The sequence below is a fragment of the Acomys russatus genome, chromosome 5 (assembly GCF_903995435.1).
Source record: "Acomys russatus chromosome 5, mAcoRus1.1, whole genome shotgun sequence".
Classification (NCBI taxonomy): Eukaryota; Metazoa; Chordata; class Mammalia; order Rodentia; family Muridae; genus Acomys; species Acomys russatus.
This window is the reverse complement of record NC_067141.1, coordinates 29,766,474-29,792,133: the sequence shown is the minus strand read 5'-3', so window position 1 is coordinate 29,792,133 and position 25,660 is coordinate 29,766,474. Positions and strand designations below refer to the sequence as shown.

Genomic DNA, 25,660 nt, shown 5'->3' with positions numbered 1-25,660 from the left:
GTGCGGCCAGAAGCCCCAGCAAGCAGCTCCAATAGGCAGGCCTGTAGAGATGTAGGCCCTGTAGGTCTGATGCTGGCTCAGCTCACAAGGCCTTCAGGGCAGGAACGTGGCACCCCATCCCCACCCCAACCCTCACCCCCAAACCTGGAGTGCGCCATAATTAAGAACTGCACAATGAGGGCTGGAAAGCTGTCTCGGCAGTTAAGAGTGCTCACTGCTCTTGCAAAGGATCTGGGCTAGGTTCCTAACACACACACATGGGGGCTCACAAACATTCAAACTCCAATTCCAGGGGCCCAGGGCCCTCTTCTGACCTCCAAAGGAACTACATGGAGGTGGTAGTACACATACATACATGTAACACACTAATGCACATGCAATAAAATAAATCTGAAAAAGAATCCTATAAAATGCATGATACTCTAAACCTGGGCAAAAGTACACAGCTCAGAAGGTCACAGGCTCTAGCAGAGATCTACTACCATTGTTTCAATAAATGGACACATTGCCAAACCTCCAAATGTTTGTTTGTGCACATAGATTGAAGTTTCTTCTGCAGTGGTCAAAAGTCAATGCAGAGACTCATAACTTGAAGAAGTGCTAAGGAGAAGTAACTGCGAGTGCTTATGTCACCACCAACCCACCGCCCAAGGCTCAGAGACCATGGCAGAAGAACCAGAGGACAGAGAAGACTGCTATGAAAAGTTGTCTTAGCCGGGCGTGGTGGCGCACGCCTTTAATCCCAGCACTCAGGAGGCAGAGGCAGGCGGATCGCTGTGAGTTCGAGGCCAGCCTGGACTACAAAGCGAATCCAGGACAGCCAAGGCTACACAGAGAGACTCTGTCTCGAAAAACCAAAAAAAAAAAAAAAAAAGAAAGAAAGAAAAGTTGCCTTCTGGATCACTGCAGCTATGGTCACCTGTATAAGACAAGAGCAAGATGAAAAGGTCAGTCAGCGTTCCACCAGGCAGTGCTAACTGGATTTAGTTGGTTAAACCTGTAATTCCAGCCCTCGGGGAGGCAGAGGTAGGTGGATCTCTGTGAGTTCGAGGCCAGCCTGGTCTACAGAGCCTGATCCAGGATAGCCAGGGCTACACTGAGAAACACTGTCTCAAAAAACAAAACAAGCAAGCAAACAAACAAAAACTGCAAACCTACATGGTCTCTTAGTTAGCTTTGTCTATTTAGTGCTCTTGCTACAAATACTACTTACTGAACTCTCTCTCTAGGATCCGAGGTGGGATGATCAAGAATTCTAGGTTAGGGGTAAATAAATGGTGCACGCCTTTAATCTCAGCACTCAGGAGGCAGAAGCAGGTGGATCTCTGAATTTGAGGCCATCCTGATCTACAGAGCCAGGTTCAGGACAGCCAGGGCTACACAGAGAAAGCCTATCTAAAAAAAAAAAAAAAATACACACACACACACAAAAACAAAGAAAGAGAGAGAGAGAGAGAGAGAGAGAGAGAGAGAGAGAGCAAGACAAAAGGAAAGAAATGGCTAGGTGATTAAAAACACTGACTGCTCTTGCACAGGACCCAGGTTCAACTCCTAGCATCCACAAAGTGGCTTACAACTGTCTAACTTTGGTCCAGGGAAACCTAATGCCCTTTTCTGTCCTCCCCTGGGTATCAAGCACCCATGGGGTACACAAATATACATGCAGTTAAAATACCTATACACATAAAATAAGTATATAATTTTTAAGTGACTTCTATGCTAACCTCGCCACATAGTGAAACCCTGTCTCAAACCTCCTTCCTCACCCACCTCCCCACCCCACACACCAAAAAATACCTCATTACAATGACCAAAAAATGCCAGGCGGTAGTGGTACACGCCTTTAATCGCAGCACTCGAGAGGCAGAGGCAGGTGGATCTCTGTGAGTTCGAGGCCAGCCTGGTCTACAAAGTGAGTCCAGGACAGCCAAGGCTATCATAGAGAAACCCTGTCTCGAAAAACCAAAACAAAAAAAAGAACAATGACCAAAAAATAATTTAAAATGTAAATAGTCTGGCCTGCAAAAATTTAGTTATTTACAAAATAATAAGTAAAAGTCCATGCCCACCCCCCAAAGCTCCACACTGTATAAATTTTCTTTACATGATATTCCAGACGTAAGACAGAAAACCGATCAGCAATCCTGAGGTACTGGGGTGAGGAGAGGCACCACAAGAAAAAAATTAGGGCCTATTAGGGTCATTAAACTGTGCTATTCTATAGTTTTTCTGACTTTTTAAGTTTCTTTCTTGTATGCAATGTAATGTAATCACGTTCCCCACCCCCACCACCCTCTTCTGTTCCCTCCTCTCCCCCTCCGTGACTCCATTTATCATCCCAGCTAGTCCTTTCCTATTTTCGTGTCCTCATTTTGAGAAGGTCTCATGTAGGGGATCACGCATGATGCAGTGGCCAGGTCACATCCAGAAGACAGTGCTTCACTGAACTCCTTCCTATCCTCTGGCTTTTGCGGTCTTTCCATCCCACCGTCCTCCGTGTTCCCTGGTCCTCGGAGTGAGTGATATAAATGTCCCACTTAGGAGTAAACATTCAACAGTCCCTTATTCTCAGCACTTTGACCAGTTACAAATCTCTGCTTTGTCACCCAGTGACTAAGGCTGTGAGTGCTCTGTGCCTTGACTGGGGCAATGGTTCCCTTGTATGTGTTTATCACATATTACCTGCTTAAATTAGACATTAATTATTAAAAATAAAAATTAGCTGAGTGTAGTGCTACACGCCTTTCATGCCAGCACTCAGCAAAAGCAGGTGGATCTCTATGAGTTCATGGCCAGCCTGGTCTACATAGTGAGCTGCAGGCCAGCCAGGACTACATAATGAGACTCTATTTCAAAAGCATAACAAAACAGAAGTAATAGTAATAATAAGGAGCTAGGGCGATGGCTTAGTGGTTAAGACTACCTGCTACTCTTGCAATTAGCCCAGTTTCAGTTCCCAACACTTATATCAGGCAGCTCAATGTTGGTTATGACTCCAGCTTCTGGACTCAGAAAGCCCCGATCTGCAAGTCAACAAGGTGTTCGCATACTTTGTAAATAAGTGCTCTCTTTCTGAAACAGGAGGGTTGAGGAGTTGCAGGAGAGACTGTGTAGCCGTAAATCCTAAAGTGTTGGGGCTGGGAGATGTCTCAGTAGGTAAAGTGCTTGCTTTGCTTGGCATCCATTTCACATGAAAAAGTCAGACATGGTACTCTGGGAAAGAGAGGTGGAGACAGGCAAGTCTCATGGGTTTGCTGTCCAACCAATCAGGCATAATTGGCAGCCAATCATTCCAGGCCAGAGATCTGTCTCAAAACATTTTTTTTTTTTTTTTTGACACTGAAGAAATAATATCCAAGGTTATTATGAAGCTCTGTGGAGATTTTAAAGGCACAAACAAACGCCACTTGTCTCAACTCTGGGGATTTCTTTTGCACATGAGGCATGAGCGTAGTTGTGTTGTTGTTGGGGGTTTTGTTTGTTTTTGAGCAAGCAGCAGTTAAGTAAGAATCCAGAAGCAGCATGAATGTCTGGTTAATATTTTAAGATAATAATTAAACAATCAGGGGAAGGGACAACAATTTTTGAAAATGAACCAGGTGGCCCTAAGATCAGTTTCCTCTTAGTTTGCTGTCAAGATTCAGCTGCTGATGGGTCCTGGTCCAGGCATCCTGTGGGTAACAATCCTTAGGCTAAGAATAAAGTTCTGAAGCCGGGCGTGGTGGCGCACGCCTTTAATCCCAGCACTCGGGAGGCAGAGGCAGGCGGATCACTGTGAGTTCGAGGCCAGCCTGGTCTACAAAGTGAGTCCAGGATGGCCAAGGCTACACAGAGAAACCCTGTCTCGAAAAACCAAAAAAAAAAAAAAAAAAAAAAAAAAAGAATAAAGTTCTGCTGACTCCTAGGTTTTTTATTTTTCACTAGGTAACTTAGTTTGAAACTCAGTTTGAAGTGGAGCTAGTTTTTAAACATTATATTATCTTCTGGCCTGGGAACGATACACACACACACACACACACACAAATAATAGTTAAAAAAAAAAAAACTAAAGGAGTTGAAAAGGTGACTCAGGAGTTAAGAATGCATACAGCTCTTGCAAGTGACCCAAGTTTGGTCCCAAGCACCCACATCAGGCAGCTCACATCACATACCCACACAGAGACACATATACAAACACAAGTGAAAATAAAATAAATCTTTTTAAAAAAAATAACCTAAAGTACTTGTTATCTGACCTTGTACAGAAAAAAAATGCCAATCTGATGGACTAGCCTCACTCCATCTTAAATTTAAAAGCCATTTTGCTATAAGGTCAAAATTAGTTCATTTTTATTTGCTATAAAATTCAAACTAACCATGTTTTATCCTATTTCTGGGATTTGACATGCTCCCCACTCTATGAAGCCTGACTCACACCTCAGATATACATACTCCACCCTGATAAGGTAAATTACTCTGGTCCAGAGATGGTGGCGCATGCCTTTAGCCCAAGCAACAGGATCTCTATGAGTCTGAGGCCAGCCTGCTCTACAAAGGCAGTTCCAGGACAGCCAGGGCTGCACAGGATGATTTTCTGCCAAGTTGATCTGTCAAATAATCTAATCCACTGTCTGCTTCTGTGAAATGTATTTGTCAAATCCTTACATTGCCAAATTCCTTTGAAAATTTCCAATTTACACTTTTTAACCTATAAAAGACCTAAAAAGGTCAGGCGTGGTGGCGTACGCCTTAATCCCAGTGCTCAGGAGGCAGAGGCAGGAGGATTACTGTGAGTTCGAGGCCAGCCTGATCTACAAAGCGAGTCCAGGACAGGCAAGGCTAACACAGAGAGACCCTGTATCGAAAAAAAGAAAAAGAAAAAAGAAAAAAAAGAGACCTAAAAAGTTAACTCACTGTTCTCTCAAGTCCCATGAAGGAGAGTCATTCCTGGGCATAGTAAATAAAGCTCATTTTATTGGATTTAATTTGGGTGGCGGTTTTTATTCTTGTGAGATCAACATTCTTGGAGGTCCCAGCAATATCAGACCCCAAACCCAATCTCAGGGAGCCCTCCCTCCAGTCCTCCAGAACTGCTTCCCCTTGGGGTCCACACCCTGATGAAGTTCCAAAGCCCGGGGACGTGCTCTCAGTTCCATGGACTACGGAGGTGAGGAGCCAAGACAAAAGTACGTCAGCAAGCACTTGTCTGAAGGGCCTCCATTGCTAAGTCACGGTAAGGTAGCCCCTTCTATGACACCTGGTACTGGTTCTGGTAGGATCCAGTGTTGGCTCGGTCTCTTAACAATTAAACTTTATTATACAACCCAACTAGCTTACACAAAAGGGGAAAAAGGTTAAAGGGAAACAAGAGTGAACCTTCCGGTATCCGTTCCACGGGACGGGTCCCTAGGTGTCTCTGGCCTGCTCACCGGTCTGGCCTGTTTGCGGATCCTCTTCCTGATCCATATGCGCTCAAGCCCGGTCCGAACCTGCTGCTCCTCTCTCTCCTCTCCACCTGCCTGTCTCTCACGTGCAAGGGGCGGTCTCCCTCTCCCATTGAGGGTCGATTAGAAACACAATAGTCCAGGTGGAGTCCCTGGGTCCCCTTCCTGAATTCCAGGCCCAGGATGGCTCCACCCAGTCTATCTCAAGGCCAATCTCAAGGAGTATCCGTGGTGTGTCCAAGGGCAAAGCCCGCCAAGACTGCTTTCACCTGTGACAAAGCTTACACTCCTTTCCCACAGTCCAGGCTGCAAACAGCAAGGCACTTGACAAGGTGCACGAACACCTGTCCAGGGCACAAGCAACCACCTGGTTCTTGGTCCCCTGTGCTTTGTTGTGTGTTTTGTCTGAACTTGGGGCAACTGGACAGACAGACAGAAGGGTAACAGGACAAATAAAACCAGACTCTTCTTTAAGTTGTGTTTTAAGGAACTTTGACCAACTTCACCCCCTGATAACTAAGCAGGCTTATGAGCATCCTATCACCAAGGATGACCTCCAATCCTCTGAGCTGGGGTGGCTTATATTTAAGGTTGACTGGCCCCCAGAGGGTACCTTTGATACCCAGGTAGCCTGGGAAGTAGCCGACACCACCCTTGGTATTCCTAGACCAGACTAGCTACATTCTACCCTGGGCAGAAGCAACATCCCATCTTACCGCATGGATGAAGGTTTGTATGGTCCAGAATGGCCATAGCAAAGAAGACTCCACAGCGACTCCTGGCTGTGGATCAGAAGCCTTCCAAAACTCCTGTCCTGCAACTGGAGTACTCTCAGGAGGGCCCCGCTCCTTCCCCCATACAGTCCTCTTTACCCTTAGCTACCCCCACCTCTCTAGAGCCCGTTGCCTCCTCTCCTCAGCCTCCCGCAAAGTCACCCCAAACTACTACTTCTGCCTCAGTTCCCCAGTAGAGCCACCTTTAGTCCTTCTCCCCACAGCCATCAGGGCATCCCAGTGGGTGCCAGATTCAGTTTCTTGCCCCCCCCCCCCCCCCGCCACTGCCCTCTCCAGCCTGTAGCTTCCATTTCCACTCCTATCCTCAAAGCAAAGGTGACTCCAGAGTCAGCCTCCGGAGATCAACCTGAAACTTCCGCTTCCGTTTCTATGTTTCTATCCCCAAAACAGAAGGACTCCAGCCACCCCTGTCCTTCCCTACACCAGGCCCCTGGCGAACAATACCTGTATATTCCATTTACTACAACGGATCTTTACAACTGGAAACCAGAATCCCACTTTCAGCACAGATCCTAGTTCTCTGATTTCCCTGAATGAGTCTGTTCTCTTTAACCATCTCCCAGCCTGGGGTGACTGCCAACAAATTCTCTGCACTCTCTTCACTACAGGAGAGAGAGAGAGAGAGAGAGAGAGAGAGAGAGAGAGAGAGAGAGAGAGAGAGAGAGAGAGAGAGAGAGAGAGAGAATGAATCCTAGCGGGAGTAGCTAAGGTGCTGCCCAGATTAGGCACTCTTGACAATGACAAGAAAGGCAGCGATTGACAAGGCTCTAGCCAGGAGACCATATTGGGATTATGGGGCAGGAGGTAGGAAGTCACTCTGTGGCTACCACCAGGCTCTACTCATTGCAATTGTTCACTTAAAGAAAAATAGAAGGAAGCCACACTGTGATTTTTGTATTGCTTGAATGATTCTGCTGGGATATATAAGCTATGGGGAGAAAAAAATAAATAAAGTTGTTGGAGCTTTGCTCGTGTACCCAATGTGTGAATGCGTGTGTATATATGAAAAATGGTTGGAGCTTTGCTCCATCTACCAAATGTCTGTGTGTATGTGTGTATGTGTGTATGTGTGTGTGTATATGTGAAGTTGTTGGGGCTTGTTGAACCTTGTTTCATCTATGGTATGTGTGTGTGTGTGTGTGTGTGTGTGTGTGTGTGTGTGTGTGTGTGTGCTTCTTCCCAGCCCCCTTTTCTATTTCACTGGCCCCAAACAAGAGAGTTTTTTCACCAGCCACAGGGCATCCTGGCCCCAGTAAATCAAAAGAGTTTTTCTCTGGCCACAGGGAGTACCAGCCACAGTGAATCAAGCTTTATTCCCTCAGTGAAAAGTCTGCTGAGTGATCGGTCACTGACTCTACACCCTGCCTCGGTTTACCCTGACCTGTCGAAACTGGCCTTCAACAAGAACCTCTAGAAATAGGCCAGAAAGTGTTTGACAATAGAGACAACAAGGAAGATTTGCTAATAAAAATAAATACATCGGGCCACTGTGGCAGGACTACATGTTCCTGGCACTTTCAGCCCTGGTTATGCCACTGCAAGGAATTGGGACACTGGAAAAATGAATAGCCCCAGCGGAAACAAAGAGTCTCTCCCCAGCCACAGGAAACCCCTCAGCCGAATCCCATCGTGACCCTGTAAGAATAGGGGGCCATGGCTTTCTCAGTTTAGGCCCCTGGGAGCCTATGGTAACCTTATCAACTGGAGGCCAACCTCTGACCTTCTTGGTAGACTGGGGAGCATCATAGTCTGTATTACAGAAGCCCCTGGGACCCCTCGATAAGAGAACAGTGGAAGTACAGGTGGCTATAGGGGAAATTTAAACATATAATTGCACTACAAAGCAGACTGTGGTTTTTATTCTCTCTTGGTGGGATCAACAACGCTCTGTTATAAAGGGACCCACAGTGACCCCTGGAACCCAGCTGAATGTTCTTGCAGTCAGCATGGGAAGTAGGGATTGGATTAGCAGAGAGACCTCTCAGATGTAGGGACAGGGCCGCCTTTTCCAAAATGGGCACAGGAAAGCCCCAGCCATCACAGTCCCCTACACAACATAGGCAGGAACAGTGACAAAGCTGACACTATGTGCCCACAGGACTCCAGAACAAAGCACTTTTATTTCCCACAAAAGAGGGCTGCAGAGCAGCAGTTTTCCTTAGCAAGCAAGTTGAAGAATTTCTGGCCTCTGAAACTCATTTTGAAAAACAACCCCAACTAACTCATAAAGACCAGATTAAACATATCCTATGTGTGTGTGTGTGTGTGTGTGTGTGTGTGTGTGTGTGTGTGTGTGTGTGTTCATGATCATTGAAGAGACCAATGTGAATCTACATGAGCAGGAACAGAGACAATAAAAATTACTTTCAAAAAAGCAAGCTGAAGCCAGATGTGGTAGCACACCATTAATCCTAGTTCTCGGGAGGTAGAGGCAGGTGGGTCTCTATGAGAAACTGTCTCAAAAGAAGGCGGGGAGAAGCAAGTTGAAGGGTGGGCATGCGACTCAGTTGATAGGGCACCTGCCTGCCATGAACAAAGCCATAGATTCAATCCTTAGCATCACATAAAATGAAATGTGGTGGTGCAAACCTGTAACCCCAGCATCTGGGAGGTGAAGGCAGGCATAGCAGAAGTGCAAGGTCAGAAGTTGGAGGCCAGCTTGGGCTTCATGAGGCCCAGTCTCAAAAATGCCCCTCTCATTCGCTGAGTCCTGATGTGATTTGACATGCTGGGACGGGTAGGTGGAAGGGGGCTTCCTTTTTCTGAAGGGGAGGGAGGGCAGAGGGAAGAGGGAAGGAGGATGGGACCTGGGGGAAAGGAGAGAGGGGGCTATGATTGGGATATAAAGCGAGTAAATTAATTGATTTTTTAAATGCCCCTCTCACCAAAAAAGTAAGTTGAAAGCCATAACCAGGGTTGAGGGTGTAACTCAGTGGTAGGGTACTTACTTAGCATGCCTAATGTCCTGGGTTTGACAGCCAGAATCACCACCTCCCCATAAAAAGACACTATTATTCTATTTCTACTTAATGTACAATTTTATACACTTGTAACTAAAATGCATTGTGTTATTCATGATCTGAGAAAAATACGCCAAACTATTGGATGCTCCCTACAGTGACTGATAGAAATTTGGGAACTCATATTTTATTATTTGATTCTTTGAAAAAAATTTTTTTTACTATAAGTTACTTTGAAAATAAAATTTAAGATATGCAAGACTACATATGTGTTGTGTATCTATGTCTATTTGAGTGTTCATGTGTGTGTTCATGTGTGTATTCATGTGTGTTCACATGTATGTGTCTGTGTGTGGTTATGTATGTGTTTCCGTATATGTCTCTGTGTATGTGTCCATCTGTATACATTCATCTGCATATCTCTATGTGTGTCGTGTGTATGTGTGTGTGTTCAAGTGTGTGCAGAGGCCAGAGGTCAACATCAGGTATCTTCCTCACTTGCTCTCCACCTATATTTTGAGACAGTGAACCTGGAGCTCACTGACTCAGCAGGCGAGCAGGCCCATGACCTCCAGGGGCTCTTTTCTCCCCACCTCCCCAGTGCTATGGGCCCTGTTTCTTATGTGGGTTCTGAGGCTCTGAAGTCAGACCTTCAACTTGCACAACAAGAGCTTTTCTGACTGTGCCATCACCCTAATCCCATTATTTAAAAAAGAAAAAATAAATAAATAAAGTAAGTGAGAAGAAAATGCTCACATATTGAATATTCAGTTTTTTAAATTGAAAAATGTAGGCACCATCTGTTACCAAACCCTCATGAAACTGTCTCAATTTTGGAGTATTATTTTTTTTATTGACTTTTCTGTTTTTTAAAAGTGATTAAATAGCTGGGTGGTAATGGTACATGCCTTTAATCCCAGTACTAGGGAGACAGAGACAGGTGGATCCCTTAGTTCAAGGCTAGCCTGGTCTACAGAGCTAGTTCCAGGATAGCCAGGGCTACACAAAGAAACCCTATCTCAAAAAAATGTTCAAATAAAATGTATCTATGTTTTGGTTTTCAGTTTTGTTTGGATAGGGGGTGGGTAAGAAAGTTTATTTACTTTTATTTTATATGTGTGAGTGTTTTGCCTACATGTATGTCTATGTACCATATACATGCCAGATGCCTTCAGAGGCCAGAAGAGGGCATCAGATCCCCTTCAACTGAAGTTAAGGCAGTTGTGAGCTGTGTGGGTGCTGAGAACCTAGGTCCCCTGTAAGAGCAGCAAGTGCTCTTAGCCTGTCCAGCCCCTAGGAGGGGGAGGGGGGACTGGTCTGTGAGAGAGTCTCACTTTATAGTACAGGATGACCTCAAACTCACAGTAATCATCCTGCCTCAACCTCTTTTTTTTTTTTTTCTCTCTCTCTCTCTTTTTTCTTTTTTGAGACAGAGTTTCTCTGTGTAGCCTTGGCTGTCCTAGACTCGCTTTGTAGACCAGGCTGGCCTCGAACTCACAGAGATCTGCCTACCTCTGTGTGGGGAGCCAAGACCATAGCCGGCAAGCATCTCGGACCTTGGCATAATACACTGAGTGGACCTGGGGCAGGCTGCCTTGTGACCTCTTTCCCTCCTTGCCTCAGGGTACATTCCAGAAGGCTGCCTTGCGACCTCTTCCCCTCCCTCAAGGTACTCTCTAGCTGTTCTCAGTATTCCTGGAATTACAGAGGCCTTCAGAGAAGGAGCAGAACAAAGTCTATAGAAAATACCTTGTGGTTCCAGATGCCTAACAATTCCACCCAGCCCCAGAATCACAGGGGCCCTCGCCCTGCCAAACTTCCTGACTTCCTGATGTCTTGCGAAAACCACCCATCCGGATCACCCCACTCAGCCTCCTGCTTCAATGGTATATAATTGCCTGTGAGAAAATAAAATTTGGTCAGCTTGATCAGATCCCTTGACTTGCTGTCTGTTCTTCGCGTCTCTTGTCCCCCATTCTCTCCCTAGGGGTCCGAAGGTCCCAGTTGATTGTCCGGCGGATCCAGACAAGTGGCGCCCAAAGTGGGGCACGAAACAATCCCCTAAGAGAGACCACTGTCCCACATTTATGTGAAGGAAGTCAGCTTCAAGACCAGAGAGTCTCCCGGATCCCGACAGGGCATCTTTGAAAAAGCAGGCGGTGTATTTCATAAGGTAATGTTTCATTATGGGACAAGAAATCTCCCAACAGGAGCCTTTTATTTCAGGCCTAAAAGATTCTCTCAAGACGCGTGGAGCTAAGGTAAAGAAAAAAGATCTTATAAATTTTTTTGAGTTCTTGACCGATGTCTGCTCATGGTTCCCCCAAGAAGGGACTATGAGAAAAAGTGGAGACACGTAGGTGATTGTTTACAAGATTACTATAGAGTATTTGGCCCTGAGAAGGTGCCTGTCTCTGCCTTTAGTTATTGGAATCTAATAAATGAGGTCCTCAAAACCTGCCATAGTTGGCCTGGTGTTTAAAATGTTGTAGAAGAAGGGGGAAAGGCCTTGCGCCATTGTTCCCGCGCCCCTTCGGAGGCGGGGCATTTCCGCTCATCCTCTCCTCATAGGGGCTCAGCCGCCTCCCCCTTGGGCCCCCAAAATGCCCTTACTGAAAAACCTATCATCAGAACTGATAAACCCCCATTAAAACACACCCCTTTACCCATCTCTCATTGACTTAGGATGAGGAGCCTTTGGATCCAGGTGACGCGGCCACCTTAGAAGAGGAGGCAGCTCATTATCATAACCCTGACTGGCCTCCAGCCTCAAGGGCCACGGTCGCCCTGGCCACGCCCCCCCCCAAAGGCTCAATCCTTGGCTACCCGCCTATTGTCTCCTTTTAATCTACCTCCCCCATACGATACATCTCCCCTGGATCGAGTATTCACCTCGAATCCCCCCCTTGGTGCCGTCATGCTAATTGGCCACCTACGATTTGGAGACTTTGACTGAATTTGTCCGCAACGGACAAGAACAATTAACCCTCCTAAAAACCCTTAAAGACTTAGACTCACAACTTACAGATCTATCCCTCCCCGCCTCAAGCCCCTCTAAACCTATATCCATTACAACTAAAAAAGAAAAACTCCCCGCACGGCGCTTGAATTTCCACTTTCCCTTTGTAGTGGAGCCGCCGTCCCGCGCGAATCGTAGGCTGGCTGTTCTCCCCAGGAGGAGGAAAGCGATGAGGATGCCGATTCCGCCCCCTGAAGTATCTGAGGGTCCTAGCGAGGGTCCCCCTCAAGGGACAAACGCTCTTGTTTATACCCCATTAAGTCTATCAGTCCTAGAAAAACTGAAGGGGGCTGTATCAAAATACGGAGCCACTGCTCCGTTTACGCTAGCCTCATTAGAGGCCTCTACTGAAGCCCGGCTTTCTCCAAATGAGTTCCATCAACCAGCACACGGGGCCTTGGAGGGTGGCGATTTTGTCCTATAGAAGGCCGAATTTCGAGAGGCCGCGCATACGCTGGCCCTCAGGAATGCCCAAAATGAGGGTACTCGGGATCGGACCGCTAGCCGTATCTTGGGAGAGCCTCCTTTTCACACATTAGAGGCTCAAAGCCTCTACACCCCTGTTCTTTTGGCTCAGGTCAGACAGGTTGCCTTGGGTGCCTGGAGAAAGCTGCCCTCCAAAGGCACAGCCTCGGCCACCCTAACAAAAAATCAGACAAGGGGCGGAGGAATCCTATGGCTCCTTTATCAGCCGCCTTTCCGAAGCGGCTATTCGCCTTTTTGGGGCCCAAGAGCCTGACAATCCCTTCCTAAAACAACTGGCCTTTGAAAATGCCAGTCCTGTGTGCTAGGAAACACTTCGCCATCATCGCAAAGGGCCTATCTCGGACTACGTCCGACTGTGTTCTGGTATCGGCTCCAGCCACGCTATTGGCCTCGCCATAGGAGTAGCCCTCCAAATTGCTGGATTTGGCTCCTCCCAAAAAACTTGTTTCAATTGCAGACAGCCAGGCCACTTTGTTAGAGAGTGCCCTTCGAGCCTCCCTAATGCCTCTGAGCCATTGGCCACACCTCAGGGAGGCCCCCTCCCCCGCTTCGGAAACGGTCGCCCCCTGCCAAATTCGTTATGCCCTCGGTGCAAGAAGGGGTGCCATTGGGTAAATGAGTGCCGATTTAAAACTGATATCCAGGGGACACCCATTCCACCTAGGGGTCAGGGAAACTTCTTTCGGGGGCAGCCTCCAGCCCCCTTCAACAGAGTGAGCCGGGGGCTTTGGGTTCGTTCCAGCGGGAAACCACTCCTCTCCCACACCCCAGCTCCTCCCACAGGAGAGTCAGGAGAGTCAGCTTCTCTCTCTGTCCACAATCCGTTTCAGACCTCTGGCGATCCACAAAAAACAGCCCAGGATTGGACCTCCGTTCCGCCTCCAGTACGATACTAACCCCAGAGGAAGGACCCCGCTTAACTCCCACCAACGTTAAGGGCCCATTATCCCCTGATACTTTTGGTCTCATTCTGGGACGGGCCTCAGTAACCCTCTAAGGGATCCATGTTCAACCAGGGGCCATAGATTCAGGTTTCCCTGGAGAATATCAACTTCTGGTTTCCGTTTCCAAGGGCCCAGTCTATGTCCATTCTGGACAGTTGATCCTTCTACCCTTTGTTTCGTCTAATGATCGTTTTCTCCAAAGTACTAGAACTAACCCCGATTCTTCCCTCCTGTGATGCATTTTGGGTCCAAAAAATCTCTGCCACTCGGCCCATGCTTTCTTTATACCTGGATGGAAAAAGCCTTTACTGGCCTTCTGGATTCTGGAGCTGATGCCGCTGTCATTGCCCTGGAACACTGGCCTAAGCCTGGCCCCTTACTGATTCAGTCACCCATCTCCAGGGCACTGGACAATCCAGGAGCCCCAAGGTCAGTACACGGACCTTAAGATGGGCCGATAAAGAGGGAGATTCAGGGACTGTAACCCCCTCTGTTACTCCCAACCTACCAGTCAACTTATGGGGCCATGATATTTTATCCCAAATGAACATCCTCATGGTCGGTCCGAATGAAGTTGTGACTAAATTAATGCTTAACCAGGGCTTCCTTCCCGGTCAGGGCCTGGGAAAACAATCCCAGGGGAGTCCAGACCCCATCCAGTTTGAACAAAAACCAGATCGTCATGGCCTGGGATACCCTTTTCCTTAATGGTCACTGCTCCTCCTGCACCCCTACACGCAGATCGGATTTCTTGGAAGTCCTCCTCACCTGTATGGGTTGATCAGTGGCCTTTACCAAAAGAAAAATTGGATGCTGCCACTTTGTTAGTGCAGGAACAACTACAGGCCGGCCATGTAGAACCCTCCAACTTCCCCTGGAATACCCCTATATTTGTCATAAAGAAAAAGTCAGGAAAATGGAGATTATTACAAGATCTCAGGGCAGTAAACAAGGCTATGGACATCCATGGGGGCCCTTCAGCCAGGCCTCCCATCTCCTGCAGCTGTCCCTCGAAATTATCATAAGATCATTATTGATTTAGAAGATTGTTTCTTCACCATCCCCCTTCATCCCGATGACGGTGCTCATTTTGCCTTCAGCCTCCCCCAGGTTAATTTCCAAATGCCTGTGCCCCGATTTCAATGGAAGGTCCTCCCGCAGAGCATGGCTAACAGCCCCACCCTGGCTCCAAAGTTTGTCAGACAGGTCATACAGCCTGTCCGTGACACCTGGCCCTCCGTCTATATTCTACATGACATGGATGATATACTTCTAGCTGCCTCCTGTCAAACTCACTTATTATCTTGTTTTAAACACCTACAAGAATTGTTGACCAGGGCCAAACTTAAAGTGGCTCCTGAAAAAATTCAATTATCTGAGCCGCTTACCTACTTAGGCTATGAACTCAGGCACACTCAGGTGCTTGTGCGTAAATTAAAAATTTGCCTCTCTTCTTTGACCACTTTACAGAGTCTCCAAAAATTCTTGGGAAATCTTAATTCCTCCACCCACACTTTAAAATTCCCCCTTCTAGCTTGCTTCCCCTTTATGATTTGCTCAAGGGTGACTCTCAACCCCTGCCTCCTCGTGTCCTCGCTCCTGAGGCTAAGGCCTCCCTGAAGATCCTTGAGGATGCTCTTGCTAAGCAGGTGACTCCTCAGACTGACCCAGCCATTCCCTTGTATTTTATTCTTTGTGCCACTTCTCATTCCCCGATTGGGGTGTTTTGGCAGCCTCCTCCGCCCCCTCGTAAGAGACAAGGCACCCCCTCCTCTGGGTCCCATTGCCATCCTCTCCCACCAAGGTCCTGGCCTCCTGTCATTCCCTGACCTCCATGCTGGTGATCAAGGGTCGAAAACTGTCCCGACAATACTTTGGCAAAGATCCTGACTATATTGTTACCCCTTACACGCTAGTCAGGTGGATTGGCTCTTTCCGTCTTCAGATGAGTGGGGGATTGCCTTCGCGTCCTTTACCGGAATTATTGATAATCATTTCCCCAATAACCCCCTCATTCAATTTGCCCGTCTCCATACATTTGTTTTTCCTCGGCGTTCTGTCCTTACACCTATCGTGGGGGGGCTCCTGGTATTTACAGGTGGTTCTTCTACGAGGTGTGCCTCATATGTTGTGGGTGGTACCCCTCATAAATTTGTTACACCTCATACACCTGCTCAATTGGTAGAGCTTTTCTGCTGTCCTACAAATGTTTATGGATTTTCCTAATGTCTCACTTAATATATACACTGATAGTTCCTACATAGCACGCTCCACTCCTGTTCTTGAGACTGTCCCTTTGGTTAAGGCCTCCTCAGCCGCTTCCGCTCTGTTTGAACAGATCCAAAGTCATATTTGACTAAGAGATCTTCCCTTTTCTGTGGGACATCTCCGGGCTCACTCGGGATTTCCAGGGCTCTTAGCCGAGGGAAATGCTTTGGCCAACGGCACTATGTTCAGTGGCCTTCCTGACCACTAACCAGGATCCCCTTAAAGAGGCACGAGGCTCATGCCTTGCATCACCTTAATGCTAATACTCTTTGCCTCATGTTTAAAATCACCCGGGAACAGGCCCAAGAGATTGTTAAAACCTGTCACACTTGTATTCCCTTCCCTTGGGGGCTCCTCCCAAATGACATTTCGCAAATGGATGTGACTCATTTTTCTCCCTTTGGTAAGTTAAAATATGTTCATGTGACTGTGGATACCTATAGTGGCTTCATCTATGCTTCCCCCTTGACCGGAGAAGCCTCTAAGAATGTGATTACTCTTGTCCTCTGTTGCCTGTCGGCCCTGGGAAAACCAAAAATAATTAAGACAGACAATGGCCCAGGTTACTCCAGGGCCAAATTCCAGTCATTTTGTAATGCTTTACAGATCAAACATGTAACCGGAATCTCCTACAATCCTCAGGGACAGGGCACTGTGGAGAGTACTTATCAAACTCTTAAAAATACTTTACATAAGTTAAAAGCTTCCTCCCCATCCCTTTATCCTATGATGTCTCCACATAATTGGCTTTCACATGCTCTTTTTGTCATAAACTTTCTTTCTCGGGATGAAAAGGAACAATCGGCCGCTGATAGACTGTGGCACTCGGGTACCCAGAGTGAACATGAATTAGCCGTGTGGAGAGACCATCTAAGCAGTGGAATGGCCCTGACCCAGTCCTTATATGGGGTAGGGGCTCCGCTTGTGTTTATGACCAAAAAAATGATGGCCCTCGGTGGCTGCCTGAGCGGTTACTCAAACAAATCAATCCACCTGCAATGTCTAACCCCCCTTTGTCCAGTATGGAGCAAAATTCTCCTGCTGAGACCTCTGTCTCTCTTTCTCCTTCAGGACCAGCTCACCCAAAAATCCCATCCGGGCTGGAGACAAAATCCGATGATGATCGCCCTCAGAACTTCCCTGGCCTCTCTCCTTGTCCTGTTGAGCCTTCTCCTTCCCTGTCCGGTGTCCGCCTTAATAATCAATAGACTCCCTACTAATGTCCATTTCCCTTGGAATATACTTGGGTTGTCTATTCAGAGAGGGGTAACCCTGTCTGGTGTTCCTTCCGAGTCTTTCCCCAGCCATGGTGGCCAGAGGCGTTAACACTTGACCTTTGTAAATTAGCTCTTGGTGCAGGGGTTAATTGGGGATTCCAAGCTTAAACAACAGGTAGAGACCTTGACAGCCAAACTTATTCAGGTCCATTACCATAAACTCATTTATTCTATAAGGAAGGGAGAAATATGGGGAGCCAAGACCATAGCCGGCAAACATCTCAGACCTTGGCATAATACATCCAGTGGACCTGGGGCAGGCTGCCTTGTGACCTCTTTCCCTCCTTGCCTCAGGGTACATTCCAGAAGGCTACCTTATAATCTCTTCCCCTCCCTCAAGGTACTCTCTAGCTGTTCTCAGTATTCCCGGAATTACAGAGACCTTCAGATGATGAGCGAAACAAAGTCTATAGATAACACCTGTGGTTCCAGATGCCTAACAATTCCACCCAGCCCCAGAACCACAGGGGCCCTCACCCTGCCAAACTTTCTGACTTCCTGATGTCTTGCAAAAACCGCCCACCCGGATCACCCCACTCAGCCTCCTGCTTCAATGGTATATAATTGCCTGTGAGAAAATAAAATTTGGTCACCTTGATCAGACTCTTTGACTTGCTATCCATTCTTTGAGTCTCTTGTCCCCCATTCTCTCCCTAGGGGCCCAAGGGGCCCAGTTGATTGTCCGGCGGGTCCGGACACCTCTGCCTCCCGAGTGCTGGGATTAAAGGCGTGCACCACCACACCCAGCTGCCTCAACTTCTTATGCTAAGATTATACATGTGTGCCACCATGCCCACTCTTACTATTGAATTTAGAATCAGGGGAGTGGAGAAACCACCAAAACCAGAGCATGAGACTTAATCTCAGGGTTGTGGGTTCGAGCCCCATGTTGGACGCCACTTGTTGGCTCTTGTTTTCTTTTCTTTTCTTTCTTTCTTTCTTTTTTTTTTTTTTTTTTTTTTTGGTTTTTCAAGACAGGGTTTCTCTGTATAGCCTTGGCTGTCCTGGTCTCACTTTGTAGACCAGGCTGGCCTCGAACTCACAGCGATCCACCTGCCTCTGCCTCCCGAGTGCTAGGATTTAAGGCATGCGCCACGACTTTATTATACAACCCAACTATCCTATACAGGAGGGAAAAGAGGTTAAGGGGAACAAGAATAAACCTTGCACGAATCAGTTCCACGGGGTGAATCAGTTCCACGGGGGGAATTCCTTAGTGTCTCCAGGTCTGTAAGCAGATTCTTTCCCAGAAGAAAGCAATCTGCATCACCATAGCCTTCTTTCTCCACTGTCCACTGCTTCTCCCAGTCTGCCAGCAATCCCCTGGACTCTCCTCCAGTTCCCTCCTCCCCTTGATGGTCAATTTGCAACATAATAGCCCAGTTGGACTCTCCTGATGGCTCCTCCCAGGTCCTCACAATGTCCATCTCAGTGGGGTATCCCTGGTGTTTCCAGGGGGCAAATCCTGCCAAGACCACCCTCACCTGAGGCAAAGCCAGCTATCCTTCCACTGGTTACATTCTGGAAAGACGACTCAATGGCTAAAAACACTTGTCATGAAAACCTGATGACCTAAGTTTAGTCCCCAGACCCTGATATGGAAGGAAAATACCGACTCTCAAAGGCTGTCTGGCTTCCATCCATATGCCATAGCACACAGGCTCAGAGAAAAGTGGAAAATGAAGAATAAAAGAAATATAGAAGAGGGCTGAAGAGATGGTTCAGTGGTTGAGAGCACTGGCTGCTCTTCCAGAGGTCCTGGGTTCAATTCCCGGCATGCAGATGGCAGCTCATAGCTGTCTGTAACTCCAATTCCAGGTGATCCAGTCATACATGCATGCAAAACACCAATGCACATAAAAATAAATAAATGCATACACACATACATACATAAAATAAATGTAACATTTAAAATATTTTTTTAAAGGAAGCTGGTGTGCCTGGCTTAGAGCACATGAAAGGAGACCATGGTAGTCTAGAGGGTCTCAAAGCTGCCACAGGAGGAGGGGAAGGAGGCAGGTTATCACTCATAGACAACAGAAAGCTTTTGACTCTGATTTTGACTGACAGTAACCAACACCAAGGTGTGAGGAGTATGAGAGGCTTGTTCCAGGGCAGGTAGGTATCTAAATGGGTCCCCTAACCCATGCTACACTGAGAAGAGGTCATACACAGTGATAGTTCAGGCAGGCTGTGACAGACAGTGAGAAATACAAGGGAGACCCATTTGAAAGCAGCCAGCTGCTGGGCATGGTAGTGCACGCCTTTAATTCCAGTACTCAGGAGGCAGAGGCAGGTAGAGTGCTGTGAGTTCGAGACCAGCCTGGTCTACAAAGCGAATCCAGGACAGCAAAGTCAATACAGAGAAACCCTGTCTCGATAAACCAAAAAGAAAAAAGAAAGAAAGCCACCAACTGGCTCTTTCCCTAAGGTCATGGTATTTAAATAGTGTAGCCAGTATCTTAAAGAGTTATGTCAGCAGTGCTGTACCAAGGACAAAGAACTACCACCTCTAAACCAATATGAAGTAAACTGCTTGCTTTGAACTACTTAGAAATTTAAAAGGTGGGAAAACCTCCAGGATATCTGAGAACTATGTTTAAATTGACGAGAGGGGTTGTTTTAGCCAACAATTCATTTACTCTTTTGTACAGTTTACTCACCTTTCTATTTATCTTTCCCCACCCAACCAACCACCAGCTTTTTATTCGTTAATGGCCATTTAAATGTGCAAGTCTTTTAAGTGCCTCAGCTAGATTTCAGGGAACTCCCTGGCTAGATTACAGGCAGGAACTACTACAGGCTCCACTATTGACAGCTCTGTTTAACTCAAACTGGATTTACAGCACAGTGGTTATGCTTAGGGCTATGTTGTCAAACCAAGGCTCAGCTACTTACTGTAGAGCCCTGAACAAATTTATCTTAACTGTCCCTGGGCCCCAGTCTCCTCAGCCATAAAATGAGGACAGGTTTTTTTTTTTTATATAGCACCTGATTCAGAGGTTTATCCTGAAGATTAAATAAGTCAGTAACTATAAAACTAGGTGGGAGGAGGAAATAGCTCAAGAGGTAAAGAGTTTGCCGCCCAAGCACAAAACTCTGAACGTGATCCAAAGAACCCAGTTGTTTGTTTTGGTGTTTTTTTTTTTTTTTTTTTTTAAAGCCAGGCCGCAGTGGTGAGGGCTTTTGATCTGAGCACTCAAGAAGCAAAGGCAGGCAGATCTCTGAGAATTTGAAGCCAGCCTGGTCTACATAGTAAGTTGCAGGACAGCCAGGGCTACAAAGAAAAACCCTATCTCAGAAAAAAGAAAGAAAGAAAGAAAGAAAAAGAAAAAGAAAAAAAAAAAGAAAAAAGAAGAAGCCAGGGTGGTGTGTGTGGTCTGGTGGCAATACACGCCTTTGATCCTGTCACTCTGGAGGCAGAGGGAGGCAGGGGATCTCTGTGAGTTCCAGGCTGGCCAGAGCTGCACCGAGACCCTGCAAAAGAAAGGAAGGAAGGAAGGAAGAAAGAAAAAAAGAAACTAAGTTGGAATTAGCAATTGAACCCAAGTTCACCTGTATCTAGAACCTATGTCTAAACCCACAAGGGGTGGCATACATCTAAGCCCAGCACTCTTACAGCAAGAAGGAGACAGAGAGAAAGAACATGCCAGAAGCCTGTGGGCCAGCTACCCTGGAGTACACTGAATAGTAGCAGAAACAGGGGAAGCCTCAACAAGGCAGAAGCTGAGAAGTGATTCCTGAAAGCAGTTCTCCGATCTCCGCACATGCATCATGCCACATAGCCAGCCAGTAAAGCAAGAAACTCTGCCTGCACCCCCCCCCCATGGTATACAGGCAGAACAGTGTATACATAATAAATAAATAAATCTTTTTTAAAAAATGAAAGAGGGATGGCACCCAAGACTGCCCAAGACTCTTGTCTCCTGAAGCACACTGCATGCATGTGCATGTACGCATGGTTTTACAAACACAACTCCTACAGAGGAAATGTTGAGCTTGTGCAGCCACCATGGCTGGGTGCTGTTTATTTTTATCCAGAAATAGTGAGGACACTGGAGGACTTGTGAAATCCAACCTGAGAGAATTCTCCTCCCTGTTCCGGTAAACCACATGCCCAGTGAACATGAAAAATTCCCAATTGTGCCTTTCATTTTTGATACTGAGGAAAAGGTCTAGAAGCTTAAGAAAAACAAGTAAAGTCAGGGTCCTGCCAAGAATGGACTTTGCAATGAGAAGCTGAAGGGTTTCCATGCCAAGGCTTTGAGAAAAGAAAGTGTGTGAGGGGCTAGGGGCTGAACTGAGATGACTGGCTCCCAGAAACACACCAGGTACCCTTGGAAACCGTGGAAAGTCCTGGAATTGATCTCTGCGGACCTTCCGTTTAATTAGGACTGTTAATACCTATCCAGCAGAGTTTGTGTAAGAAATAATTGTGATAATGGCTGAATGCTATAAAACCACTTAAACATATAAGGGACACACCACCCTGTGTTGTAGGCTAGGTAGGTACAGGGGAGGGGATGTGGGAGAACAGGGAAGAGCCTGGCAGCCCTGACTCCCTGTCTCCAGCCCAGAAGAAAGACAGACAAGACCCAGCCTGACACATTAGCCTTCCCTTATGCCCCTACTCAGGCTACCTAGTCAGCCAGAGACGGCAACTCCAGCAAGCACCCAGCCTCCGAAGCACTAATGCCCCAAGCATCCTGGAGAAAGAAGGAAATTTTGCCTGCCCACCCAGGTTCAACAGCACTGAAAACCAGGCCTATTCTCCTCCAGGGTAAACCTGCTCCTCTGTGCATTCAGAACTGCCCCACCCCCAACTCACACACCATTACCAAGCCCTATAAGTTACCTGGAGTCCTTACAACAGCATCTTTTTGTTGTTGTTGTTTTTGTTTTTTGAGACAGGGATTCTCTCTGTGTAGCCTTGGCTGTCCTGGAACTCACTATGTAGACCAGGAGGTCTCAAACTCACAGAAATCCACTTGCCTCTGCTGGGATTAAAAGTGCATGCCACCACACCCAGAAACAGCATCCTTTTATAGATGAGAAAAATGAGTTCCAAGGTGGGAATGAACTTACCAAAGGCCTCAGCGGTCGTCCAGAAGCCATAGCAGTATTCTACCACAGAGCTGCCTGGATACAGCTGCCCAATGGTAAAACAGACACTGGGAGAGTAGACCCTAAAAGAGCCGTATGTAGAGTGCACACGAACAGCCTGTCAGCCTCTCGTTTTGTGGAGCTCCAGTTTCAGTTTTGGTATTGGTCCTCTCTTCTAAACTGAAACTAGGTTCAAGGTCAAGTGATAAATAAGGTGAACATAAGGGAAAGATCTCAAGTGCCTCCTCCCTCACACCCTGCAGAGCAAGCTGTTTCCACCTCTCTGCTCCCAGCCCAGCCTCTTCTGCTTGGGTTTTGGATTTGACTTAGTTTCTCATTGTTAGTGGAAGTTTTGTCTTCTTATTGACAGTAGTGGGGTTTATATATTTATTTTTCAGATGGGGATTTTGTTACATAGCCCAGCCTAGCCTCCAACTCTGCAAGCCACCTCCCCCGTAAGTAGGATTACTAGTGTATGTCTGATGCCCAGTTCCACAGCTCTCATAGACAGAATCACTATAATAAATGGGCTGAGCCAGGGAAATGTATGGCCAGTTTCCATGCCTACCCTAACATCTAGACTGGCCCAGCATGCTGAGGGGCAAGGGCGTGACTCTCTCTACCAGCATCCAGCCTGGTCTCATCAGAGGCTGAGGGCCTGGAGAGGGGAACACTGCCTACCTCTCCGGCCCCTCTTGGCCTCAGGAGTGAAGATGCAGCCTGCAGGGCCAGGAGCGTCTTCTGCTAGAGAAGCATGCTCTTCCCTCTCCTTTCTTTGCACCCTAACCAGCTCCATAGATATCCCCAGCTGTCAGGCTAAAATCAGAAAGCAGTCAGGCCTGGCTTGGTAGCCCAGACCTTTAATCCCAGGGCTTGGAGGTGGGGGCGGTGGGGGTGGGGGGGTGAGGGGGGCAGGAGATTGGCATGAGGACCTCTTTGAGTTTGAGACCAGCCTGGGCTACATAGTGGAATCCGGAACAGCCAGGACCATATAGAGATGCTGTCTCCAAAAAGAAAGAAAGAAAGAAGAAAAGAAAACAATAACAACAAAAAAGAAAACAGTCAGTTCAATTACAGGACTCTAGACTCAGGATTGAAAGGCACATTGGCATTTCATCTCACGGAATGTAGGTTTCAGTTTTAGTTTGAATGCCTATTTCCAGGAAACACACCCAGTGTTCAGAAATACAGAGGGTAGGAGATAAAAGGAGCTTTCATACAAACTTCCTATCCAGTTAGAAAATTTAGGGCAGAAAGAAAACAGGGCTGAACTATTCCTGCCTCCTCCCCGAATACAGGAAGAGCAAGCTACTCAGGCCTCCTGGCACAGCCCTGAAGGTTTAAGTTTGGTTTTGGTTTTGTTTTTTAAACTTTTTTTTCACTTTTTAATTTAATGACAGGTGTTTTGACTGCACCTGTGTCTGCGCATCACACGTGGACAGCACTCTTAGATGCCAGAAAAGGTGTGAGTGAGATCCCTTGGGATGGGAGTTACAGAGGGTTGTGAGTGCTGTGAACTGAGTCCACATCCTCTAGAAAAGTGAGCCATCTCTTCAGTCCTGTTTGATCTTGTTTGAGACAAGGTCTCTCTCTGCAGCCCAGGCTAGCCTCCAACTCTGCCTCCCCTTTTATCAATCTCCCAAGTGTCACCATACCCCGCTTCACAGCCCTGTTTGAGATGACTATAAATACTGCGCTGAGTCCAAGGAAAAGAGTTTTATGAGTTTCCCTGCTCAGCCTGAAAGGGCAGGAATTATCAGTGAGATTAATAACTTCCATACAAGCCTCCAACTGGTGCATTTATTTCTTACTCTTAGGTTTTTGTTTGTTTTTGTTTTTGTTTTTCAAGACAAGGTTTCTTTGTGTAGTCCTGGCTGTCCTGAACTTGCTTTGTAGACTAGGCTGGCCTTGAACTCACAGCAATCCGCCTGCCTCTGCCTCCCAAGTGCTGGGATTAAAAGCATGTTAATTTTTTAAATTAAAAATAAATGTCAAAGCACTCGGGAGGCAGAGGCAGGCGAATCACTGTGAGTTCGAGGCCAGCCTGGTCTACAAAGTGAGTCCAGGATGGCCAAGGCTACACAGAGAAACCCTGGCTCAAAAAACAAAACAAACAAACAAACAAACAAATAAATGTCAAGACAGTAGCTGCCACCTTCCTGGCATTCGCTAGCAGGTGGTGGGGACACGCAAATATCGGGCTTGTTTTTTTTAATTAAAAATAAATGTGGGGGCAGTGAGACAGCTGATCAAGTAGATTGCTGCCAAGCCTGATGACCTGAGTTCAAATGCCAGGACTCAAATGGTGAAGAAGAGCGCAACCTCCTGCAAGCTCTTCTCTGCTTGCCAGGGCTTATGCACACCCCCAAAGCAAGCAAGCAAGCAAGCAAGCAAGCGCGCGCGCGCACACACACACACACACACACACACACACACACGTTTCTTAAATTGTCCACTGCAAGAAAGTTAGTCAAAGAGCACACAGTCATGTGAAGCACACATGTATTTTTCAGCGGGGTTCAAGCTTTATACACAAGTTAGAGTGGGAATTTCTATGGTCTTGGGTTTTCCTGGCTTTTAACCTAAAAGGTTAAAACAGAAAACAAAACAGTCTGGCCTCTCAGTATCAGAAACTGAAAGATCAGCCTTGAACTAGACTCACGTGACTGTTATGAAAACTGTTACATTTTAAATGATGTTTCACTCTGGAGAACAGAATGAATTTGATCTTGATGAAAATCGCACAGCAGGTACTCAACTGGAACACAATCCCAAGTGGGTTGTCTGCAAAAGCCTACCAACTCAGCAGAGTCCCATTCAAGTGAAGAAGACATTTGCCCAGTGACATCTCACGACATCATTGGTTAACAGAGGCTGGAGCTGGGATGTGGCTCAGTTGGCAGAGTGTTCACCTAGCCATGCAGGAGGACCTCACAAAACTGCATATAGGGCCTCACACCCGTAATTCCAGCACTCAAGAAGTGAAGGCCAGGAAATCAGAAGTGTAAGACTGACCTCATTCAACAGCAAGTTTAAGACCAGCCTGAGCTACCTGAGGTTTTGCACGCCTTTAATCCTAGCACTCGGGAGGCAGAGGCAGGCAGATCACTGTGAGTTCGAGGCCAGCCTGGTCTACAAAGAGAGTCCAGACCAACCAAGGCTACACAGAGAAACCCTGTCTTGTAAAACCAAACCAAACCAAACCAAAAATCAGAAAGAAAAGAGAAAGGAGATGGAGGCATGAAAAGAAGGAAAAGACAGAGCTGCGAATTTGCTGGGATGGTGATGAAATGAGTTGGCTGACCACAGAAAAATCCACTGCCCAGCAGATTCAACTTCAGACATTCGACCCCAGGAACCTGTCCAGTGTCCTCCTTTGATAGAAA

General features: G+C 46.9%; 2 protein-coding genes across 3 annotated transcripts in view; both read right to left on the bottom strand.

Moving 5' to 3' along the window:
- The window catches only part of Macrod1 (mono-ADP ribosylhydrolase 1), an 899,697-nt gene that overhangs the window by 375,251 nt on the left and 498,786 nt on the right, over nt 1-25,660 (bottom strand). The gene's annotated exons all lie outside the window — the stretch shown is intronic.
- The window catches only part of LOC127189305 (phospholipase A and acyltransferase 3), a 43,763-nt gene that overhangs the window by 17,652 nt on the left and 451 nt on the right, over nt 1-25,660 (bottom strand). The window contains exon 1 of one of the 2 annotated variants that reach the window (XM_051146050.1): nt 22,257-22,401. The exons of the other annotated variant lie outside the window; for it this stretch is intronic. Coding sequence (XP_051002007.1) covers nt 22,257-22,286 — 30 coding nt within the window. The 5' untranslated portion in view covers nt 22,287-22,401. Of the gene's footprint in view, nt 1-22,256; nt 22,402-25,660 lie in introns of those variants that run through there. 2 annotated transcript variants of the gene reach the window in all.